The 24,186-nt window shown below is 44.8% G+C and overlaps 1 protein-coding gene across 3 annotated transcripts in view; it reads left to right on the top strand.

The window, feature by feature from the left end:
- ATP7B (ATPase copper transporting beta) overlaps positions 1-24,186 on the top strand; it is a 65,061-nt gene that overhangs the window by 12,467 nt on the left and 28,408 nt on the right. The window contains exons 1-4 of one of the 3 annotated variants that reach the window (XM_058670820.1): positions 5,690-5,903; positions 9,173-10,418; positions 19,304-19,549; positions 21,684-21,847. In XM_058670820.1, the coding sequence (XP_058526803.1) occupies positions 9,218-10,418; positions 19,304-19,549; positions 21,684-21,847 (1,611 nt within the window). In that variant the 5' untranslated portion in view covers positions 5,690-5,903; positions 9,173-9,217. Of the gene's footprint in view, positions 1-5,689; positions 5,904-9,172; positions 10,419-19,303; positions 19,550-21,683; positions 21,848-24,186 lie in introns of those variants that run through there. The other 2 variants (XM_058670819.1, XM_058670821.1) reach the window with 2 other exon arrangements.

The following is a 24,186-nucleotide window of genomic DNA, read 5'->3' as shown; positions in this document are numbered from 1 at the left end:
AGAGAATAATAGAATTTGGGCTTGCATTGTGATAAGTGAACAAAATGTGAAATTCTACATGGGAAGTACACTCTAATCTGTATAGTTCAACTAATTTCAAATATGCATATATATGAATATATATTCATTATGTGTATTCATATATACATATTCACTTTTATGTATTTGAAATGTAGAGTGACAGAGAAAGTGAGAGATCTTTCATCTGCCATTTTGGTTCTCAAGTGACCACAGCAGCCAGCCTGGGCCAGGCTGAAAGCAGGAGCCAGGGACTCCATTCAGGTCTCCCTTGTGGGAAGCAGGGACCATCATCTTGAACCATCATCTGTTTTCTCTCAGAATGCATTAGCAGGAAGCTGGATCAAAAACAGAGAAGCCACGTTTCCAACTGGCATTCTGGCCTGGGGTGTTGGACGTCTGTTACCTGCTCATTACCATGTTAGGTGTGGGGGCAGCTCATGTGTAGAAGCCTTATGTCCCAGGAGTTTGCTGTGTTTTCAGACCTGAACATGGGCTAGACATCAGTAACTGGTGTGGTCTGATTTGATTGCAACCTTGGCGGACTAAGATTTCTCCTCTGAGAATGGTAAAGGGAGAGCCCTGCCCCTCGGCTGGTTGGAGGCAACTGCACAAAGAGCAGAACTTGGATAAGGAGGATTAGGCAGGAAGTTGAAGGCAGGCATGAGCAAGGAGGATAGTCTGCCAGGAAGTCTGGCTTGTATGTTGGCTATTTCATAGATCCCCTGTGTTCTAAGAAAACAAAGGCAAGTGCAGTTTTCTCCATTAAACTTGCTTTCTTCATTCTTCAGTCTTGGAGTATGCGTCACCAAGTGCTCTGTCTGCCAATCTGGAAATGGCGGGTGTCATCCCCAGGCCACACTTCGTGTCACGCTCTGTGGTCTGTTGGTCTTGAAGCTTGGAGGTCCTCCTCATTTGTTGAAGCTCTATTTTAACTTTCCCTGCCCCTTGGTAAACCCTGCTAATGCCCCTTCCTCTGAGACTTCATTCATTCCTACTCAAACTCTATCTCTAAATTACAGATAAGTCTTACAAAACCTCTGCTTAAAAGCTTCTAGTGATTATTACTTGCAGGAAAAGGCCTAGCCTTCTTGGCCTTTCCAAACCTAGTGCCAGCCCCTTCTAGTTATGTTCCAGAAGTAGTTTGACATAAAGTGTTAAAACTTTCCCTTATTGGTGGAACTAACCAAGGAGGATTTAAAATATGTTCAATAGCTCCTATTTTAAAAGGCAGCAGAAAGATAAAAGACAATTTAGGGATGACTTTGACCTAAAGTGGCTAAAGTTTGAAAATATTTTAGTGCTAAGCAAGATAAGCTTATCTGGGAAACTCACTCATATTGCTCAGTTAATGGGAGTTGGTCACAGGGCATATGGAGGTGCCAGTAGATTCTATCAGGGAGCAGGAATTGCAGATAAAACTCGGTAATCTCAAGGAAGCACTTGGGTATATCAGGCGGGCCTGCTGCCTCCTTCAGAGCCGATTGCTGGGTTTAACGCCCTAGTCTCTTAGCATCAAATGTGCTTTTCCTCTGTAAGGGACTGGTTGAAATGCTGTGTTCTTGGAAATTAAGGCAGGTTCTGTTTTTGGAGTAGTGCTTGGAAGGTAAGACACCAGTTAGAACCTTCTGGAGGAGTTGGCCACTTTTGGTGTTCCAGAAGTGGTAGCAAAAAGTGGTCAGATCCCTGTGGAGTAAATAGAGCAGTTAGGTAAGGTAAAGGGCCTCGTGGACCAGTGAGGAGCTTCCTTCCCTCAGGCAGGAGATCTTTAATTAGTGGTTCGTGGAGACATGGAGAGCAGGGATCATCTGGGGTAGGTGATGGATTCCCTCAATGACCTTGAGGGGTCCATGTTCATTTTTTAAAAAATTGTATTTATTTGAAAGGCAGCGGGACAGAGACACAGATATCTCATATCCTCTGGTTAACTTCCCAAATTCCTGTAAGAACCAGGACAAGATGAGGCTGAATCTGGAAGCCCAGAACTCAGTCTTGGTCTTTCACGTTTGGCAGGGACACATGTACTTGAACCATCATTTGCTGCCGCGGAGGAGGCAAGACTGGAGCCAAGACTCTTGAATATGGGTTTTTTTTTGTTTTTATTTAACTGACTACACTTAGTCCCCAGTGTGGGCATTGCACATGCAGTTGTGGTGGGAGGTGTGTCCAGGGTTAGTGACTGAGCTCTTCCTCCCACAGGGGATAAAGTCACCTTCCCTAAGCTAGAAGGTTGGGGTTGGGCAGGGGGTGGGAGGGGAGGCCAAGCAACTGGCTCACTTCCTGGATTACAACCTTGTTATGTGTCTCCTGTTAATCCTCCTGTGGAGCAGCAGGTAGCTGGAGAAGCCTGAATTGTGCCTTAGTTTCTGGCTGTTGGGCCTCATTAAAAAAAATGAGTGTGCCTTATTAACCAGTGAGCTTGTGCAGTTGATTCTTCCTGAAATCAAGCACGTGGTCCAAGGGAAAACAGAGCTGTAGGCAGCATGGGCTTTTCTTATGCCTTCTTGAACATGCAAGTCCTGGTGCCTGGGAAGTGCTTCTTGGACCGAATATTTGGCCCTCTGCCAGCCTTGGACATCTGGGAGAGGCAGCTGAAGTTATTTTAAGAAAATGCTCACAGTCTGGCAATAAAAGGAAGAGGCCTAATTTCCCCTTCCCCGGAGACAGGGTTTCTGGGAGTGCACATGGCCAAACCTTATTTTAGGAGTTGAGTTCATCCTGGCTTCATGGAAACAGGTAGCGAAGGAGGAGTGCGTGTGTGTGTGTGCAGGCCATGTGCAAATCACCAGTGCTGTATGCAGTGTGATGAGTGAGAGTGTGCCAGTTGGTGGGATGAGCGTGGGTAAACAAAAGCAAATAGGTATATTGTGGTGTGCCACCCGCTCAAGTTCCTGAAGCCTGCTGCCAGACTAAAAACCGCTGGACAGCTGGCCACCTCAGGGGCGGGAGGGTGCTTGCCCCAGCCCTCCCGCTAATGAGGACGTCTTGGAAGCGTTTCCTTCTAACACCCGGAGAAGGTGAAGTGCTTTGGTAGGGAGTGAAGGTATGTCCGGAACATAATGGAGGATACCGGGGGTGAGGTGCCCCAGAACCGCAGTCCTTCCTGGCAGCTCTGGGTGACCCCGAAGTGATCCCACTGTCTGTCCGTTGCTTGGTCAGATCACTGTCTTTGGAAGAGGAAGGCTCTCTCCCATCAGGGAAAGTGGAATCTCCACAGAGGGTTTGGAATGGAACTCGTCAGTGCAATTGCAGAGAGACTGGAAAGCCAGACGTTCTTGGCTGCCATTTGCATCAGCAGAGGTTTCTCCTGGTGTCTCCTGTTGGGGATCTGGGAGGGAAAGTATGAACCCATGGGAGGTCAGGTTGATGTTGCTGCAGGTGAAGGATGGGCCTTGTTTCCTATTTTCAGGGTGTTTTGTAAGCCTCTGTGAAGCATATATTTTTTCCAAAGTGCAAGCTAGATATAAGTAGTTTTTTTCTCCTTTTTTATTTTTTAAAATGTTTACCTTATATCACTAATCTGGAAATTTAACTAAATGAACTTTTTGCCAGTGTTGTTGCAAAGTGAAGCTGCTTTTCTTATGCAAATAAGTTTTGTTAATCCTCTGATGAGTTTGTAGGCACTTCATGACAGTGGCGTCTAAGTGGCATTTCCAAGTGGAGCTGGTGGTTTGTCTGAGGTTTATTTCATAGATACACAAGGTGAAAAAAGTACTTTGAAGGCATCTGATGGTTAACTCGCAAAGGAAAGTTTCCTCAAGTGGTTTGCCTTCTTTAACGCTTGTTCCTCTGTTCCTTGTGTAAAAAGTCCCCAAAACCACAGGAAGATTTTTTTTTTGAAGAGGTTTCTGAAATATGGATACATTGAAGTCACCTGATGCTTGGATATTGAAGACAGAAACTTCTTTTGAGTATTTAAATATCCTACATTTTGTTATCATGTATTTTTAACTAGTGTATAAATGTGCAATAAAGATACCTATTTTAAAATATTAAATATATTTTGTCTATACTGAATCTGGAAAATTCCAAGAGACTCTTTCAAAATTTCTTCCCAGGGAAGTTTAGTCACAGGAGGTATAGAATTATGTTAGTACCTGCCAGTTTGGGAAACTTTTACAAGAAGTTGGGGGGGTGGTCAAAGTTTTTTGGTGGGGAAGAGGCAAGATGATAACCATACTACAGACTCCCTGGACTGGGAACCTCAGTGGCTGTGCTTCTGAAATACATTTCTTTGAACTGAATTAAACCAGTAATTAAAATAACATGTTTTACTTGAATGGAAAAGTATTTAATGTGGCTTTTCATATCTTGCCCATGTATGCAATATATGATCAACATTTGCATTTTTAGCCGCATTTTCAAGAGTAGTAACATATGAAACATTTTCCAGAGTGAAATGCTTGAAAGCATTTCTTTAAAATGTTGAAACTATTGCCTTATATATTCCAGCCTTTGTGTGAGGGTTGGGAATGGATGACCAATGCTAGTGCTTTTTAATGCTGTGTGGTAAGGAAGCAACCTGAACTGGCTAGGGGAGCCCCTTCAGGAAGGAGGGCTGGAGATGGGGCCTTGGTCGGGCAAAGAACTGTACCCATGTGGGTGACAGGAGCCGAACACTTGAACCTTCCGCTGCTGCCTTCCCAGGTGTATTAGCAGGGAACTGCATCTGGAGGGGAGTAACTGGGACTTCAGTCGGCACTCAGGTGGCATGCTGGGGTTGTGTAGGATGGCTTAACCCACCACACCACAATGTGGACCCTCTAATTCAAACATTTAACAGCTCAGGGACCCTTCAGAGGACAGCTGGTACCACAGCAGAGGACAGAGGACAGAACAAATCTATCAACTACCCCAGCCACATATTGGCAGTTAAATTCTGGGCAAACGGAGACTCTGAGGTGGACTGTGTCAGCCAGTGGATTTGAGATTTCATTGTGCTTGGAATGGCAAGATTGGCAGCAATTCAGAACTGTTAAACTATCTAAACTACTTGAATAGTGTCCTCAGAGCATGCCCCACATTGGGGACCCTGGGATAGTTGGGAGGCTGGGTAGGGCTTCTCCGTTTATCTCTCCCCTTACCCCAGATACAGGAAAAAAAAATAACTATGTGGAAACAGTGGTTTTACCCACTTTCCTCTAGCCCTTGACTCTTTGTGCCCTAATCAACTATGTAAAGATCATCAAAATAAAATAATAATAAAAATTTTTGAACTAACTACAATTTTTAGAATATGGTAATAAATGTGCACTGTACACTGTTGTACAGTGAAAATAACTTTTTCTTTGTTATTTCCCAACTGATCCTTTCTGCTCCCAAACCTCCTTAAACTCTGTACTGGTGTCTTAAGTGTTCTCCTAGAACTAATCCATGTCTGTGCAGGTGTCCCTTTGTGCCCTGTTCTCTTGATTTACACAGATTGTGTTAGCAAACTTTGATGGACTTGTCTTGGTGTCACTCTCCATGAGCTGTGTATACCCCCCCTTGTGTTCAAGCCCTGTGTAATTCTGTTCCACACCAACCTGCTCAGCCTATTGACTGACTTTGGCAAATGAGAATTTGTGTAGCTGTCTGCTCAGTGGACCTCATACTGTGGGAATGCTTGCCATTGTGACACTCCTCAGAACCTAGGAAGCCATCATCTGTGAGGTCTTCACTTAATAATATAGCAAGTTACACAGTAAGAACCAGAGCCACCAGCTGTCAGCCAATATCAATTTGGTGGTCATGTGATGAATGAAAGATTTTGTTGAAAGTACAACTGCCAGCCCCATTCAGGCTGCCCCAAATGATGCTATATGTAGCAGAGATGAGCTTTGTCCAGATTAGGAAACTGAGCTGCCGTGATAAGCCACTAACTTTGCATCATCACACAGCAATAGGTAACTGAAACACATACCGAACGTACTGTACATGCTGTGCCTTTTCTTTTTAACTTTAATAATATTTCAGATATCAGTCTACTTCATTTTGTACAGAGCTACCTCATTCACTTTAAGAGCTGGATAGTATTTTGTTGTATAACTGTAATCAGCTTCTTACTGGTTATTTCCCCAATTTCTGGCATTTAATATCTTAACACACTTTCTTTTGCACATGAATAATGTATTTATTGGAAAATACTTAGAAGTAGTATTTCTGGTTCACAGAGTATATGGATGTGTAATTTTAATAGGTATTGCTCTCTAGAGAAGTTCTGTTCCCATTACCTGTGTAGGAGGGGCCTATTCTGGAAACTGTGCCAAAGGGGACAGCCTGACTGGTTCCATTTTCTTTAACATTTTAATTATTTAAAATCTATTTGAATTTTCTTTTGATGAAGTGTCCCGTTTCCGTGAAATGGTTGATCATTTTTGTCTTTGGAGGAGCCCTACAATGTTAAAGAAGTGAACTCTTTTTTTTAAGATTGATTTTATTTCTATTGCAAGCTAAGATATAGAGAGAGGAGGAGAGACAGAGAGGGAGATCTTCAGTCCGATGATTCACTCCCCAAGTGAGCCTCATCAGCTAGTGCTGCACCAGTCTGAAGCCAAGAGCCAGGGGCTTCTTCCAGGTCTCCCACGCAGGTGCAGGGTCCCAAGGCTTTGAGCTGTCCTTGACTGCTTTCCCAGGCCACAAGCTGGGAGCTGGATTGAAAGCAGGACCGCCAGGATTAGAACTGGCGCCCATATGGAATCCCAGTACGTTCAAGGCGAGGACTTTAACTGCGAGGCCACTGTGCTGGGCCCAAGAAGTGAACTCTTAATGTGTGCTTTCTAAAGCAGACTTCCTCCTCATTTGATTATTTAGCTTTTGACTTTGTTTGAGTAATTTTTTTTCTTATTCAGTCAATTATGTCCTTACATTTATAACGTTTGAATTTTCTTGGTTTTGTTTTGCTTGATGTGTTTAGACTTTTCCTATTGTTTTCCTATTTTTTCTAGTATTTTATTATTTTCTTTTCTACAATCTTTGATCTATCTGAAAAATCTCTTGACCTAGATCAAAAATTTTTAAAGTAGGCTTTTGAGGAGACCAACCAGTTGTTCATTAGTATGGTTTGCCGTGCCATCCTTATATGCTACATTCCATCATTCCACATTTATACTACAGATAATTTCAGGTTATTTTTTATTAATTACATAATTGTTCCCCCCCCTTTTAAAAAATCTGCTATCTTAGAAGATACTATTGTGAATATTTTTTTATTTGTATTTATTTTGAGTATAGCTCCCATCTACTAGCTCTTCCCCTAGTAATGGATTTCCATGGCAGGTCTGGGTTTAAACTGAGAATTAGAAACTCAGTCGTGGTCTGTGACCGAGGTGGTAGGTACTGTCACTTGAGCCATCACAGCTCTTTTTCAGGGTGTTTTCCCAGGAAGTTTAGAATTAGAAGCTAAAGCCAGAAGTTAAACCTAGGTCTATCGGTGTGGAATATAGCCATCCCAATTGGTGTCTTTTTTAAAAAAAGATTTATTTATTTTTATTGGAAAGACAGATTTATAGAGATAAGGAGAGAGAAAGATCTTCTATCCACTGTTTCACTCCCCAAGTAGCTGCAATGGCTAGAGCTAAACCTATCCCAAGTCAGGAGTTTCTTCCAGATCTCCCACATGGAGTCAGGGTCCCAAGACGTTGGACAATCTTCTGCTTCCCCAGGCCACAGGCAGGGAACTGGATAGGAGGTGGAGTAGTCAGGTCATGAATCAGTGCCTATAAAGGATCCTGGCACATTAAAGGTGAGAATTTAGCCACTGAGCCATCGCGCCGGGTCCCATTTAGTATCATTAAATGCTAGAACAATGCTTCCCTCTACTGTGAATATTGAGAAAAAAAACACTACAACTCTAAAATTATTAATCCCAGAATAACTTATAGTTTCCTTTGTGAATCCCAAAATGAACATTTATAGTTTTCATTTTAAATGTTTAGAAAAGTGAGCTGCCATTGTAAGCCACTAGCTTTGATTTGTCATTCAACAGTAGATAACTTGAAACATACCTGAAGCTGCTCAAAATTCACCATTGGAAAGGTGTGTGTCTTATGCACAGGGGTGTGGAGATCAAGCCAGTTACTGAGATCTATCTGAAGATAGTTAAGGTTGTATCTGAATAGAGAGAAACATGTTTTTTAATCCTGTGTCATAAAGCTCTGTTTCTAAATTTTTGAACTATGATATAACTGGTATAAAAATTGTATCTGATTAGGAGAGTGCAAGGCCAGGAGCCCGTGGAAGACAGATTTGGTCTCCTTAACAGAATGGCTGAGGCTGACTTATGTGTAGGAATTAGGAAGTATTGCTCTACCTATGGTGGATTAAGAAAACAGACCTGTTAAGTGTGGCGATACACGTGGAATTCTAGGTTATGATGTTTGCCCTACTAGAACATGTTGTAGGGCTTGTGGGAGGGCAGTGATGCTCAGCCCAGGGCAGCCTGTGGAAATCCTTGTCAAACTGATCTCCTGCACTCCCGGCTTTTCCCTCCTTACCCTTGTCCCAACCACTGTTGCTCATTTTCCATCACTCATAGCTGACCTCCAGATCTTTCCATGTAGGCACATGGTCTGTTGTGGATTGCCAGCATTTCAGGCCTAGGAGGTCAGCATTTAGAGCCTGAGCCTGGGCCCAAAGGTAGCTGAATACATTTAGTCCCTGCCAGGAGAATCAGATAGATATCCATAAAAAGAGACCTGGAATGAAGGGGTTTCCTCCCTAGGATTTGCATTTCATCTGGAAGGACCAAGTCCTGCCAGGGAGGTCTTAGCTGGGGTTGGGCAGACTCTTGTACTGTCTGTGCCTTTTCATGTAGGCTCCTGTGCTCTCTGCCTTCGTTTGTGCCAGCCACACTGTATTCTATGTTTAAAGCTGCACTAGGCCTTCTGTCTGTCCTTTAGAAATCCTTTAGAAGTTAGGTGGGTAAGAAAGACATTTCACTAAGGTGGGTAGATTTAACTTTTAGGTTCAGAGTCACAGAAAGTTGGAGCTCAGAGGAACTACAGGAACCTTTTGATGTATGATTTCTTCAGTTTTCTCTGAATATTATGTTCTTATCCCTGTGCAGTGTTGTAACGTTGACATTGTTTTCCCATGTTCTCAGTGCCAGGCATGCTGAAATGTGATACAAAATATTTAGTGTTAAGGATAAGAATGTTATTTCTTTTTCTTTCAGATTTTATCCAAGTTGGCTTTGCCCACTCATGCCTGGGAAGCAGCAATGAAGCAGCGTTTTGCCTTTGACAATGTTGGTTTTGAAGATACTCTGGATGGCATGTGCCCTTCCCCAACGACCACTGGCACAATCAGGATTTTGGGCATGACTTGCCAGTCATGTGTGAAATCCATTGAAGGCAGGATTTCTAGTTTGAAAGGTATCGTGAGCATTAAGGTTTCCCTGGAACAAGGAAATGCAACTGTGAAATACGTACCATCACTCATGAGCTTGCAGCAGATTTGTCATCACGTTGGTGACATGGGCTTTGAGGCCAGTGTCACAGAAGGGAAGGCCGCATCTTGGCCCTCCAGGTCCTTGTCCCCGCAGGAGGCTGTGGTCAAGCTGCGGGTGGAGGGCATGACCTGCCAGTCCTGTGTCAGTTCCATCGAAGGCAAGATTGGGAAACTGCAAGGTGTAGTAAGAGTCAGAGTCTCCCTTGGCAACCAGGAGGCAGTCATCACGTATCAGCCTTACCTTATCCAACCCGAAGATCTCAGGGAACATGTAATTGACATGGGATTTGAAGCTGCCATCAAGAACAAAACGACTCCCTTAAGCTTGGGACCAATTGATATTGCACGGCTGCAAAGAGCTAACCTCAAGAGACCTCCAGTTTCTACAAACCAGAATTGTAATAATTCTGAAACCTCAGGCATTATTATTCCAGGAAACCCTGTAAGCCAGGGTGCCACCCTGAATCTGAGAGTAGATGGAATGCACTGTAAGTCTTGTGTCTTGAACATTGAAGAAAATATAGGCCAACTTGCTGGGGTTCAAAATATCCAAGTGTCCTTGGAGAACAGAACTGCGCAAGTATGGTATGACCCTTCCCGTGTCACCCCCGTGTCTCTGCAGAAGGCCATTGAAGCACTTCCACCTGGGAACTTCAAAGTTTTTCTTCCAGATGGAGCAGAAGTGAGTGGGACGGAGAACAGGACTTCCAGTGGTTATTCTCCTGGCTCCCCCCAGAGAAACCAGGTACAGGGTGCATGCAGTACCATGATGCTCGCCATTGCTGGCATGACCTGTATGTCCTGTGCCCAGTCCATCGAAGGCGTGATCTCCCAGCGGGAAGGGGTGCAGCGAATATCAGTCTCTTTGGCTGAAGGGACTGGGACGGTTTTCTATGAGCCCTCTGTAATAAGCCCAGAAGAGATTAGAGCTGCTGTGGAAGACATGGGATTTGAGGCTTCCATCGTTCCTGGTATGTAGCTGATGTTTGTTGCAAGCATGTCCAGGGATCACCTCCTTTTCTCTCTGTATTGTAACCAGTTTGCAGCCTGCTCACTGCTTTAGCAAATTCACAATTGAGTAAAATTCTGCAACCTTTTCTCTTATGTTTAAATTTGTCAGAATAGAGGAAATGGATTTTACAATGGTTTTGACTCTCATGTATCTGGGATTTAATGCCAGACTCCTTAGACTTGAGCTTTTCTAAGAGAATTCTGAGTTTGTATCTAAAAATCAGCACTGTGGGAGCACCAGGCCCTTTGTACCCAAGGAACCCCTATCACTCCCTAAGAGTTCTCTGCTAATTAATGTGAATTAATAAAAGCAACAGAGCATTGGGCTCAGCACTAAGAGGGTACTCTGGGAAAAGGAGGTATTGAGTCAGGACTTAACTATGGATTCCTTTGCTTTCTTTGATGGGGGGCTGTGAGGTTAACTATCTTTAGAGTACAAGGTCCTTGTGTCATGCCACTAGACAAATTCCAGAATGGTGATGTTCCCTGCTCTCCCTTAGCCCTGGTGGCCTTTCCTTGGGCTTTCCTATAAATGTGAGAGTAGGCGTAGGTGAATTTCAAACAAGAAAGCCTGGGTCAGACTCCTTCTAAAATGCAGACTAGTCTGGTGTTAGGGTGCAGTATGCATAGAGGCAGTGATGCCATGTGGGAAGCTGAGTGAGAGAGATGATGCGGGGCTGGAGAGCAAGAAATGGATGTGAAAGACATACAGGAGGTCAGATCTGCCCAGCATGGGCTCAGGTTAAGGAATGTGTGTGGCAGGGGGAGACCCGGAGGGAGGAAGGACGGTGCCTTGATGGGGACTCCCCACCGAGCTGCTGGAGGACTATGTGGGCTGAAGATGCAAGTCTTGGTGTAGGAGGTGCCCAGGCAGAGTGCGGAAGAAGAGCAGCAGGGGTAGAGGCATATGCAGAGGGGGAACTGCTCTCGGACTCAGACTCCAGAAGTTACAGGAGGGGCTGCCGAGGCTCGGCCGTCTCAACCGTGCTGGCCTGCATTGTAGGGAGGAGAGTGGAGATGGCCAGCAGCTGGGGGCAGGGAGAATTTGGAGGGCAATGGCCAGGAAGAGGTGGCTGAGTGCCAGAGGCCGAGTTTGGAGCACAAGAAGAGGGTGTGGAGTTGGCGATAAGGAAAGACATGGACATTGTCACTTGGTGCCCTCTTGTAACAGCTCCAAGAAGAAGCTGTCCTTTTTATTTACTTAGACACATCACAAACCTCTGCACAAACGTTTGATTTTACTATATATTTTTAAAAAGATGTATTTATTTTTATTGCAAAGTCAGATATACAGAGAGGAGGAGAGACAGAGAGGAAGATCTTCTGTCCATTCACTTCCCAAGCGACTGAGGTGGTTGAAGCTAAACCAAGTCAAAGCCAGGAGCCAGGAGCTTCTTCCGGGCCTCCCACACAGGTGCAGGGTCCCAAGGCTTTGAGTTGTCCTCGACTGCTTTCCCAGGCCACAATTAGGGAGCTGGATGGGAAATGGAGATGCCAGGATTAGAACTGGTGCCCATATGGGTTCCTGGCGCGTTCAAGGCGAGGACTTTAGCCGCTAGGCCACCATACCAGGCCCTGGTTTTACTATCTTTAACTGTAGAACTAAGCCCATATGCACAGATGTTTAACTAATTAACTAATTAATTAATTTTTACTTCATGGTCAACCAGGTGCTCTTAAAAATAATTCTGTAAGTTATTATAATCAGTTTCTTCAAAACAAGCGATTGTTCATTCTTCATTAGTAGCCATTAGGTGACAGCCAGGACTCCAAGGCCAAGGCACATGTGGTTACCTACTAATTAATAATACATTCCCACTAATATTTCTGTTTCTACAATTTATCAGTTAATGGGAGAAATACATCAAAAGGGGAAAAGCATAAAGATCCAAGACAAAATTTCAAACATTAAATTCCCCTTCAACTGCAGGCTCTACAACCCCATAAACAGTCAAATAATAATTAAAAGCATATCTCTATAATACTAAGAAAATCACCCCAAAATTCCTCTAGTTAAAAAAATTATAAAAGCGGTTAAAACAGCTAAATTTTCTGTCTTTAAAGAGTTGCAAAGACAGGCTAACCTTTAGGGTCACAGTAACTGTATTTTTTTCCATAGCAATTTCAGCTCATACTCCCATCACCTCCATTAGTTTGTAAGATTCTTACCAAGCCATTTTCCAGAAGGCATGCTAAATGTCTGGACCAGATTCCAGAGCAGTGGGTAGACATACAATAAGGTGTCCAGGGCTTAATTGTACTCCTGTTTGTAGTTAAAGGCCCACTCACCAAGACATTATCAGCAACATTAACTCCCAAGCTCACATCGGTTGCAAAACCATCTCACAGGGACAAACAACCATCTCACAGGGACAAACAACAATGCCTCAATAGATTACAGAATTCTTAGTGGGTGCTTGAGTGTCCATGCAAAAAGGGCGTGAGACTGTGTAGAAGTGGTTGGAGAGACATCCACCAGGCCTTTAAGTACAGCTGGATGCTCCTCGTGGCCCTGCCAGCAGGGGAGCTGTTCTCTTCACACCTTCTTGTCATCCATATCCACTGCACGAACCCCAACAGATGAGAGGCTGAGGATCAGGAAGCAAGGGATGCTTTTTTGTGAGAAACAACTCTGGATGGAACTGTCTTTGAAGTGTGTTGCCGCTGTCCATCCCTGTGGACCCGTGGGCTGGCCCAGGATGTGGCCTGCCTCAGCAGCCTTGGGTCCGTGGGAAGGAGGTGAGTGGCAGGCCCACCACCAGGAAGAGCTGCTTCTGGCTCCAGCTTCTTCACATACCACTCTTTTTGTGGCCCTTGAGATAAAATTTACATCCTTGACAAGTTCACTGCCTTGTGACTCTTCCCTGCCTTCCCCTCTATACACACAGCACACCCTCTGTTGAAGGGAGTGGGGAAGTCTTATGGAGTGGCTTGGCCACATTCTTTGTCTTTTGTACCAGGTTTCAGGAAGGAGGCTGTTTTTTTTCTAAAGCAAAAATCAATACAGAAAATATGATAGGACAAAAGAAATGCCATGTATGATCCATATCTGTATTTGTGTGAGATTAAGTCTTAGAACAGTACAGTCAAGCAATGGGTAGTAGAAAGAAACACTGAATTACATAATACAGAATAAATATATTTGACTGATTAAACCCAAAGAGAAAAAAGTGATTTTTTTTGGGGGGGGGTGGGACAGAAGCAAGAAATTATAGTTATCTCAGGAGGTACTTAGAGTATCAGGTTTAGCAAATAAAGATTCGACATCCACTTGCATTTGAATTTCGGGTAAATAATAAATGGTTTATACTATAAATGTCCTGTGTAATATTTGACATATACTATTACTAAAAATTATCTAAAAATCAGGTTATATGGGTGTTCTTTTTTAAAAATTTTTTATTTATTTTTATTGAAAAGTCAGATATACAGAGAGTGAGAATTTCCATCCATTGATTCACTCCCCAATTGGCCATAATGGCTGGAACTGAGTTTCTTCTGGGTCTCCCATGCAGGTGCAGGGTCCCAAGGCCGTCCTCGACTGCTTTCCCAGGCCACAAGCAGGGAGCTGGGTGGGAAGTGGAGCTGCTGGGATTAGAGCCGGTGCCCATAAGGGATTGCTGTGCATCCAATGCCAGGACTTTAACCGCTAGGCCACTGCGCTGGGCCGCCTGTTTTTTTTTTTTTTTGAGATTTATTTCTTTTTATTTTAAAGTCAGATTTATAAAGAGAAGGACAGACAGAGAGAAAGATCTTCCATCTGCTGGCTCACTGCCCAAGTAGCCACAACAATTGGAGCTGAGCCAATCTGAAGTCAGGAGCTTCCTCAAGGTCTCCCATGTGGGTTCAGGGTCCCAGGGCTTTGGGCTATTCTCCACTGCTTTCCTAGGCCACAAGCAGGGAGCTGGATGGGAAGTGGAATATATTGGACATGAACTGGCACCCATGTGTGATCCTGGCAAGGCGAGGATTTAACCACTAGACTATTGCACTGAACCCACGTATTCTGTATTTTATCTGGCAACTTTAATTTAGGATAAACCATTAGTGCACAGGTAACTATCTTCTTTTTCCAATTTGGAAAGCAGAGTCATGGGCAGATCTTCCACCACAGTTTCAAGCCCTGAATGCTCCTAAAAGTCGGTTTTTGCCAGGCAGAAAGTGAGAGTCATGATCTTCATCTGAGTCTTCCACAAAGGGTGACAGAGACCCAATTACTTGAGCCATCACCCACTGTCTCCAGGTCTAGAGGGTTTGTACAAAGGAGCTACCAGAGCTCAGTGGCTGAGGTTTCCTGCTAGGAACCAGAGCTTATGGACCCAGGAAGAAAGAGCCCATATGTGGGAGCTGGGATCTCTGTAGATAGATGAGCAAGCAGTTTGGTTTCGATCCCTTTCTGCCCGACAGGTTCCTGTTTGTTACTTCCTATGGGCCAAATTGAATCAGATCCCAGTTGGCAAGAGGGCCTGGGAACAGTGTGTTCAGGGTTGGCCCTCTGTGATAGCTCAACCAGAAGGGGAACAGTTTGAGAGCAGGCAGGCCAATGGCAGCTATTGGATTTTACTTAACAAAAACTACAGTTAGACTTACTTTACCTAGGAGAGAACTCTGCATTTCTTTATTGGTTTACATGGTGAATATTTTTTTGAGTGAGTGAATGAATTCAGAATTGTAGTGAAAGGAGAGGTGAGCCACCCATCATGACAAACGAATGATGTCAACCATTGATGCATTCATCATTCCTTCATCCGACCATGTGCTGAGGATCTACTGAGTCCCTGACATTGTGTGAAGTGCACCTTCCCGTGTGTAGTTCACACTTACAAGGCAAAGCAGGTCACAGAAACTCATCAACCAGGAAGTGTTAGAGGCTAAAAACAACAAGGAAAGAATAGATAAAGTGCTCAGGTTTCAGAAAATGAGGAAATGTTGCATCTGTCAGTGGGGTTGATGGTAGAGGTGCTATTGGATCTGGACTGGGGTGGTACTGTTTCATCAGGTATGGGCAGATCTGTTCACCAGAGAGATAAACACTCCTGCAGGCAGGAGTGTGCTGGGTGCAGTACATGGCAGAGAGGGAACGTCAGGTGTGCGTGACAGGAGCTCAGAAAGGCCAGGATTAGTGGTCCCAAACCACTTCTTGCCTTCTTCAGTCCTGATGGAGGTCCTCAACTGGTCTCCCTGCTTCCTGCCTGTCAGCTCTGTAGTCTGTGCCTTACCCAGCATTCAGAGCTGTTTACTATTGCTTTGCTGATACCCTCCCATTTCACATTGTACAAGTTAGACTGCTGCCTGCAGTGCCAGCTTCCCATAGGGGCGCTGGGTTGAGGCCCAGCTGCTCTACTTCTGATCCAGCTGCCTGCTCATGTCCTGGGAAAGGCAACAGAAGGTAGAACAAGCACTTGGGATCTGCACTCAAAGTAGGAGACCTGGATGAAGCCGCAGCCTAGCCCAGCCCTAGCTGTTGTAGATATTTATGCAGTAAATGAGCAGATGGAAAATTTCTCTATCTTTTCCTCTGTTACTGCCTTTTGTATAAACAGAATACATCTTAAAACAGAGACCAGAGGTAAAGTCTTTCAGAAGTCTGGAAGCTTCCTCCCTCACACACTAACTTTCTCTGCCCCTGTCTTCCCCGTATCAGGCTTTCTTTTGTACCCTATGCCCACTCTGTAATCCTCATGGTCCACTTCCTTATTTTCAGCTGAGGTCCTACAGACTTTGCCAAAGCATGTTTCCTTTGTATTTAGCAGTGTGTAGGTTTGTGCTGTGTGTGGACCTGTAGCTTCCTTCACAGTCTGTGCTTCATTACAAGCAGATCTTTACGTCTGTGAGAGTGTCTGCAGTCTCACCTTTAGGAACTGCATAGCGTTTAATCATAGGGAACCTCCTGTTGCTTCTCCAGTTTCCTCTAGGTACTGCTCCCATCTAGTCTGTGTGTATGTGATTAAAAGTAACATTGATGGGCACATTTACCTAATTACTAAAAAATGAGGCTCTGTTGGGCCCAGCACAGTAAGCTAGTAGAGAAATCCTTGACTTGCCTCCTCCGGGATCCCTCCATTTGGGGTGACTGTTCATGCCCTGACTGCTCCACTTCCCATCCAGCTCCCTGCTTGTGGCTTGGGAAAGCAGTCGAGGACGACCCAAAGCCTTGGGACCCTTGCAGGGGAGACCTGGAAGAAGCTCCTGGCTCTTGGCTTCGGATAGGCTCAGCTCCAGCCATTGTGGCCAGTTAGGGAATGAACCAGTGGATGGAAGATCTTTCTCTCTGTCATTCTTTCTCTCTGTATATCTGCCTTTTTAAGTTAAAAAAAAAAAAGTCTGTGAAGTGCCAAGCAGTTTGGGGCACGATTTTTGATAACAGCAAACTGACTTTCAAAAGTAAAATTGAGGCTGACATTGTAGCAGAGCAGGTAAAGCTGCTGCTTACAATGCCAGCGTCCCTTATGGATGCCTGTTGTGTCCTGGTAGCTTCAGTCTGATTCAGCTCCCTGTTAATGGCCTGGGAAAAGCAGTGGAAGATGGCCCAAGTGCTTGGGCCAGTGCGTCTCCCACACACATACAGGAGACCCAAGTGAAGCTTCTGGCTTCTGCTTGGCTTCACCCTGGAAATTGTGGTCACTTAGGGAATGAACAAGCAGATGGAAGAACTCTCCCTTTCTCCTTCTATCTCTCTCCTTCTATCTCTCTCTCCTTCTCCCTCTTCCTATAACTTTGACTTTCAAATAAATAAATAAATATAAAAAGCAGAAGTTGAATTCCCATGCTTACATAGCCACTTGTCACAGCATAAATTGAGAAAGGATCCAGTATCACTGCTTCGTAAGGTTTTTGTGATTGTTTTCAACTTTAATACTCTCCAGAGAGTCTAGAATTTAGCAGGATTTTAGATGAAGACACAGGTAAATCCAGAAGACAGCTGAAGGGCTGAAAAAGGGAAGGTTGGACACTTGCATAGGGGTTTTGGGTAGGGGAGGAGGGAGGTTTGAAGCTCATAGCCACAAAATAGATTTTTCAACTTTGAGATCCGAAGAAAGAATCATTTTGAACAACAACAAAGTTGGCAGAGTGAACCTAGGTAATGTGGTAGTGTCTGCATCAGGAAGGTGGGGTCCTGAAAGGCCACTGTATGGGGGAGGTCTGCACCAGAGGGGTTGACGGAGGCGCTTGGCTCTGTGATGGAGTCAGTGGGCTCTCGCATTTGGGTATGATAATGAGGCCAAATTACAACTGGAAAAAAAGATCTGTTTATTTTCCTTTAAAATCATAGTTACAGAGATAGCCCATCTGTTGGTTCACTTCTCAAATAGCTGCAATGGCCAGAGCTGGGGTGGTCCAAAGCCAGGAGCTTCTTTTGGGTATCTCACATGGGCACAGGGACCTGAGGTCTTGATCCATCCTCCACTACCTCCCCAGGCCATTAGCAGGTAGCTGGATCAGAAATGGAAGGGCCACTCAGAAACTGGTGCCATAGGTGGCATGTTAGCCTGTTATGTCACCACATTGTCTCCTGTGAGTATTATTATTATTATCATTATTATTTAATTTATTTTTATTTACTTGAAAGACACGATTTCATGTAAGGAAGAGAGAGATTTATCCATTGGTTCAGCCTCTAGCCCCAAAGGCTGAGGCTCTGGGCAGGCTGAAGCCAGAAGCCAGGAGCTTCTTTTGGATCTTCCATGTAAATGGCCTGGCCCCAAACACTTGGACCGTCTTCCACTAATATTCCCAGCCTATTAGCAGGGAGCTGGATTGCAAGTAGAGCCTGTTTAGGATGTTGGCACTGCCAGTGGCAGCTTTGCTTGCTGCACCATCACACTGTCCGCTGTGCATCTTATTCTGAGTAAATTACGCATTAGAGAGACAGGCAGACAATGTGGTACCAGCAAAAGGGTAGATAAGGTCAATGGACATTATGGCAAGCCCAGAAATAAGTGCACAGACTGGGTCTTTTCAGCTTGTGGTGCTGGATGATTGGGATAACCATTCACATGGTCAGCTGGAAAGAGATTCACCTTAACTGTCCTCAGCACAGATATACAATGGAAATGTGTCAAAGAGCTGAATGTGGATGCTGGTTAAAATAGTCGAGCTTTTAGAAGATAGTACCATGAATATTTTCCCAGTGTTTGGGTGTGCAGTCTGTTAAGGCAGCATAAAAAGTGCTAGTTTTTTTATTAAAAGGCTGGCACATCGGGTTTTATTAACGTTAAGAACTTCTTTTGATCAAGATACCATTAGGAAAATGAGAACACAAACCACAGCCTGGGAGGAGCTGTTTGCAGTGCATACAAATGACAAAGCATTCATATCTTGAGTATATTTAGAACTTCTATAAACAACAATAAAAGGGCAGGCCAACCCATAACGGTGTGATTTTCATGGGAAAGAATGCAATCTGTGCCAACTAGAATGTAGTCATTGCAAAAGGGCTGGACTCTGGAGTAAGCACACATTTCTTAGACACGAATGTCAGTATTTGGAAGCTGATGAACTTCTTGTGACTCATTTCCTCATTTCTGAGGTGGAGATACACGTTCACCATGTAGGGCCACTGTAAGAATTAAAGGAGATCACCTGTGAGTTATCATTGCTGTCATCGCTGTCTAAGTTGAGCATTTGACCAATTCTTTGTAATCGTTCTTGAAATCCTGTTATACTGTCGTGTATCTGTGGATGTATACCTCTGTCTTGTTACGGGGATATTCAGAAATACACGGACCCCACTGTGGCCTTCCTAGGAGCTTTAATCTAAATGTCTTGTACCTCCTGGTTCTGAAAAGAAATTTTACTATTCTTTGTTCTTCTAATTTGAGTTATTTCTGATATTTTATCCTAGAAAGTGACTCAGCCAGGCTTGCTGTTGAGAGTTCCACCGTGCAAACTAAAAATGCTGCCCCTGTGTCTGTGTCAGAGCCTGCTGTCCCTGATGGGGAGCACCCTGAAAACCACCACCCTGGCTGCTCATCCAAGGCCCCACCGTCCACATCAACAGTGGCTCCACAAAAATGCTTTATACAGATCAGAGGCATGACCTGTGCATCCTGTGTATCTAACATTGAAAGAAATCTTCAGAAAGAAGCTGGTAAGAGAGCTACACCTTTGTGGAACTTGGTAATGCTGCGTAGAGGTTGTGGGTCCTCGCTTTAACTGTGTTTCTTAATAGCCCTGAGAGCTGGTCACAAGTTCATCATATGCCATTACAGATCTTTGTCTAAAGTTCTTGAGCTGTTGGCATTCTTTTTTTTTTTCAAGATTTATTTCTTATTTTTATTGGAAAGTCAGATATACAGAGAAGAGGAGAGACAGAGAGGAAAATCTTTCGTCGGTTGATTCACTCCCACAAGTGACTGCAATGGCCGCAGCTAGGAGCCTGGATGCTCTTCTGGGTCTCCCATGTGGGTGCAGGGTTCCAAAGCTTTGACTGTCCTCGACTGCTTTCCCAGCAGGGAGCTGGATGGGAAGTGGAGCAGCCGGTACACAAACCGGCACCCATATGGAATCCTGCCGTGTGCAAGGCAAGGACTTTAGCCATTAGGCTGTATGCTTGGCCTGAGCTGTTAGCATTCTTGCTCCTTAAGAAACAGTTGGATATGGGCCCGGCGGCGTGGCCTAGCGGCTAAAGTCCTCGCCTTGAAAGCCCCGGGATCCCATATGGGCGCCGGTTCTGGTCCCGGCAGCTCCACTTCCCATCCAGCTCCCTGCTTGTGGCCTGGGAAAGCAGTTGAGGACGGCCCAAAGCGTTGGGACCCTGCACCCGCGTGGGAGACCCGGAAGAGGTTCCTGGTCCCGGCATCGGATCGGCGCGTACCGGCCTGTTGCGGCTCACTTGGGGAGTGAAACATCGGATGGAAGATCTTTCTCTCTGTCTCTCCTCCTCTCTGTATATCCGGCTTTCCAATAATAATAAAATCTTTAAAAAAAAAAAAAAAAAAGAAACAGTTGGATAGATGATATCTCCAAGTTAGCCATAGCAAGTCCAATTTAAAGGCAGAGTCTCTGGTTAGTCTTCTCACTTAACTTTTCCTCATATTATGCTATATTTTCTTCCTTCCTTCCTCTCTATAAAATGAGTAGATTATCTATGTGTGTTTGTGTGTGTGTGAGTGAGAGAGAGAGAATGACGGGGCGGGGAGTGGAGAGAGAGTAACAGAGAGAGATATCTTCTATCTGTTGGTTTATTCCCCAAATGGCCACATTGAGGAGAATGAAGCCAGGAGCTTAGAACTCCTGCTGGGTTTCCCATGTGGGTGACAGGGCCTAAGTACTTGGGCCATCTTGTTCTGCTTTCCCAGGCACATGAGCAGGGAGCTGAATGGGAAGTGGAGCAGCCAGGACTTAAACCAGCAGGCAGACGTGATGTGGTGTCACAGGTGGCAGCTTAAAGCTCTGTGCCTTGACGCCAGCCCCAGTACTGTCTCCTAAACCTGAAAGTTCAACCAGAGTCTTATCCTAATCTTTTGCTTGGCTTGTATCTACCTTTCATGCTCTTTGCTTCCTCACCTCCCTACGCTGTTAGAATCAGCTAAATTCAGGGGTGATGTTCTTCCAGCTGCTTGTTCATTATGCACTAAAGCTTCAGTTAACCTATAGTCTTAGTGCACATGCCTCTGTCCTGACTTTCATGCCTCATTTTATCCCTCCTGCCATACTGTCTAAAGTAGATCATGCCTGTCACTTAGCTCTCTTAAACTAACATAATAGTATAACCAAGGTAGTCTGTGAGATTTCTATTTTTTTTTTCACTCCTCAAAAGCCATTAGAAACTGAAAAGGGATAAGGAGAATCTCTTGAAAAATTTCAGGTTTGGAGAGAAAAGTACATTATCTCCTTTCTGTAACACTAGCTGATAGCAGCAGACTGTATCCAGTGCCTGGATTTGTGTTGGGATCTTCTAGTGATTTACTCAGCTGGCTGCATCACATCACCCAGATTGACTGTGCCAGAGTGTGGTCCAGCAAGAGCCTTAGGTGATCTATTTGACTCGTACAGTTTGGAGAGTATTGCTCTAGAAATAATTCTAAAACCTGACAATGTATTAAATTCACTTTGGCAATTTTCAAAAAATATGATGTCTGATTGACTGGTCTGGGTTAGGGGTCATGTATTGTGATTGGTTTGAGAACCATTTTTCTCGAAGTTTCTTTGTTAGGTTCTGTTGGCCACACCCTCTCCGGGGCCTTGTCCAGAGTGCTATAACCATGACCTTTTGGTTTCAGGTATTCTATCTGTGCTGGTTGCATTGATGGCGGGAAAGGCTGAAATCAAGTACAACCCAGAAGTCATCCAGCCCCCCAGGATAGCTCAGCTCATCGAGGACCTCGGCTTTGAGGCTGCAGTCATGGAGGACCTCACAGGCTCAGATGGCGACATCGAGTTGATCGTAAGTATCCTTACTACCTGAGAGAATGCAGGCTTTGGAAAATTTGCAGCTGACTTCTAACAGTGGCCATCTCTGTCATCAGTAAATTTTCCACCCATTGTGGATATAACCCATTGTTGTTTTTGCTGGTAAGTGTTGTTTGGCTTTGCTTTGAGTCTTAACACCAATGATCACTTTATTTTGTGTAGGAAGGGCAGTTTATTTCAAAAAATCAGAGGAGGGAATTCTATCATGTACAGTCAAGAGTATTCAAGAAGAAACAGTTGAGATTGTGTTGTAGTTTGGGGGTAGTTGCATTTGAACACAACCATTCGTGCCTGAAAAGAAGCTAGAACACCTGCAGGTGTCTTCTAAGGCAGAGGAGTCCATGTGGTGCTGAACCCCATGAACAGGAGTGAGTTTGGCATGGCAGTTAAAATACCACTTGGGACTCCTGCCTTCTGTGTCACGGTGGCTCGGTTTGAGTCTGGCTCTGCTTCCAGTTCCAGCTCCCTGCTGACTTGTATCCCAAAAGGCAGGCAGCAGTGATGGCCTAAATTATTCAGTCCCTGCCACCCATTCGAGAGACCCAGATTTTGTCTCTGAATCTGGCTGCAGAATCAGTCCCCTGGCTTCAGCCAGCCCCAGCCCTTACTGTTGGGGCATTTGGGGAGTACGCCAACAGGTGGGAGATGTCTCCATCTGTCTCATTAAAAATAAGTGTGTAATGCGTATAAACAGATGAACTAGGCTTGTTTGTAGGCACAAAGTGATTAATGACCCCAAAGTACCCAGTCTAAGGTGAATGCCCAAGGTGTTGCTGTTGCCAGCATGTTCTGGGTGGGGAAGCGTTGTTTCTGTTGTCCCACAGTTACTAGCTTCAAGTAACAACAATTATTGTTGAGAACAGCATGTCATTTAGTACTAACACCATGCTGTTTCAAAAGCACTTTCTGCACAAAGAAAGCTCTTCCTGTGTAAATAAAGAGGGACTTAGAAGAAACCCTCAAAGCATTGAGTAATCCTGTTTTACTGAGGTAAAAGGGACTTGTCACTGCCATTAGTGTGAGTAAATGTTTGAGGAAAGAATGTCAGGACAGGAGTGGCACATTGAGGTCCCAGTAAGCCACAGTGCCTGTAGTGCAAGCCTTTCTGTGCTGAGGGACAGAGTCAGCAAGGGGCCATCCCTACTACAGCCTGTAGGTCCCCACACAGACATCTCTGCCTGCTCAGGTACTGTGTGCAGAACTGCAATCAAGCATGTTGTTGCAAAAGGTGAAAACTATTCCATTGCGGTGTGTTCTGATTTTCAAAAATGATAAACATAGATAGCTATGCTATCATCATGTGCTGACAGACCTTTCATGTGACCTTTGGTGTTTCATTAATTTGTTACTGATGGAAGAGAGAACAGCTGATTTACCTAAGCCAGATTCCAGGAATGGCATATCACACCTCTGGTTCCTTTTGTCTCCTGGCAGAAAGCACAGCATGGCATGGCAGAAGCAGGGTAGGCTCAGGCTAGGTCTGAATTCTGGCTGTGGCCCTGTCTGTGATGACTCATGGGGTGGACAGCAGGGGCTCACAGCAGGCCCTAGAGCCAGGCTCTCTGGGTTCCTGCAGCAGCCCTGCCCCTTGCTGGGTGTGTTTGTTTGGGAAGTTAGCTCTGAGTCTCTGTTGTTTTGAGACCTGCCTCATAGGAGTGGTATGAGCAGTTCAGTCACTAGGAGAGCACCCGGTACATGGTAAGAGCACAGTCAATGCTACCTGTTAATATTATTCTTGTTAAAAACCAAAGGATAGGTCAGAGCACCATTGGTCTATTCTCAGACTCAGAGATTCTATGAAGTTTGCCTGATGGTCCTCACTTCCCTGTCTTGTCTTTGGGTCCCCAGCCAAGTGGAATGCACATTGATCACAGAGGAGCACCTCTGCTCTTCCTCAGGTCCTGATGGTACCCTCTGTGTGGTCTGGGATTACTTTCGGAAGGCAATTCCTGTCATGTCACCCCAGCAATGTTCAGTGCCTGTCAGTGGCTCTGTGTCGCCGTGTGGTTAGTAATGGGCTGGGGGCCCAGCTGTCACTGTTCGCTTGCCTCTTCCTCTTGCACGTCTTGTGCACAGCCAAGACTGGCTGTTGATGGGTGCCTGAACACCTCGTGCTGTCTGCCCCATGTTTCCCACTCTGTTACTCTTGTCTTTACCCATCAGCACCCTCTCCATGTGTTGGGATCACCTCAGATTGTGTGTCTCTGGCAGAATCTTCTTCCTAAACCTTTCCTCCTGTTGATAACGCAGTAAGGCATTGTCACCCTGGTGAGCCGTTGCTGCAGCCTGGACTGCAGCAGCACTTGGCAGGGT

This window comes from Ochotona princeps, chromosome 12, assembly GCF_030435755.1.
Source record: "Ochotona princeps isolate mOchPri1 chromosome 12, mOchPri1.hap1, whole genome shotgun sequence".
In the NCBI taxonomy this organism is placed as follows: domain Eukaryota; kingdom Metazoa; phylum Chordata; class Mammalia; order Lagomorpha; family Ochotonidae; genus Ochotona; species Ochotona princeps.
Note: the sequence above shows the minus strand (reverse complement) of the source record. Positions and strands in the feature narration are given on the sequence as shown.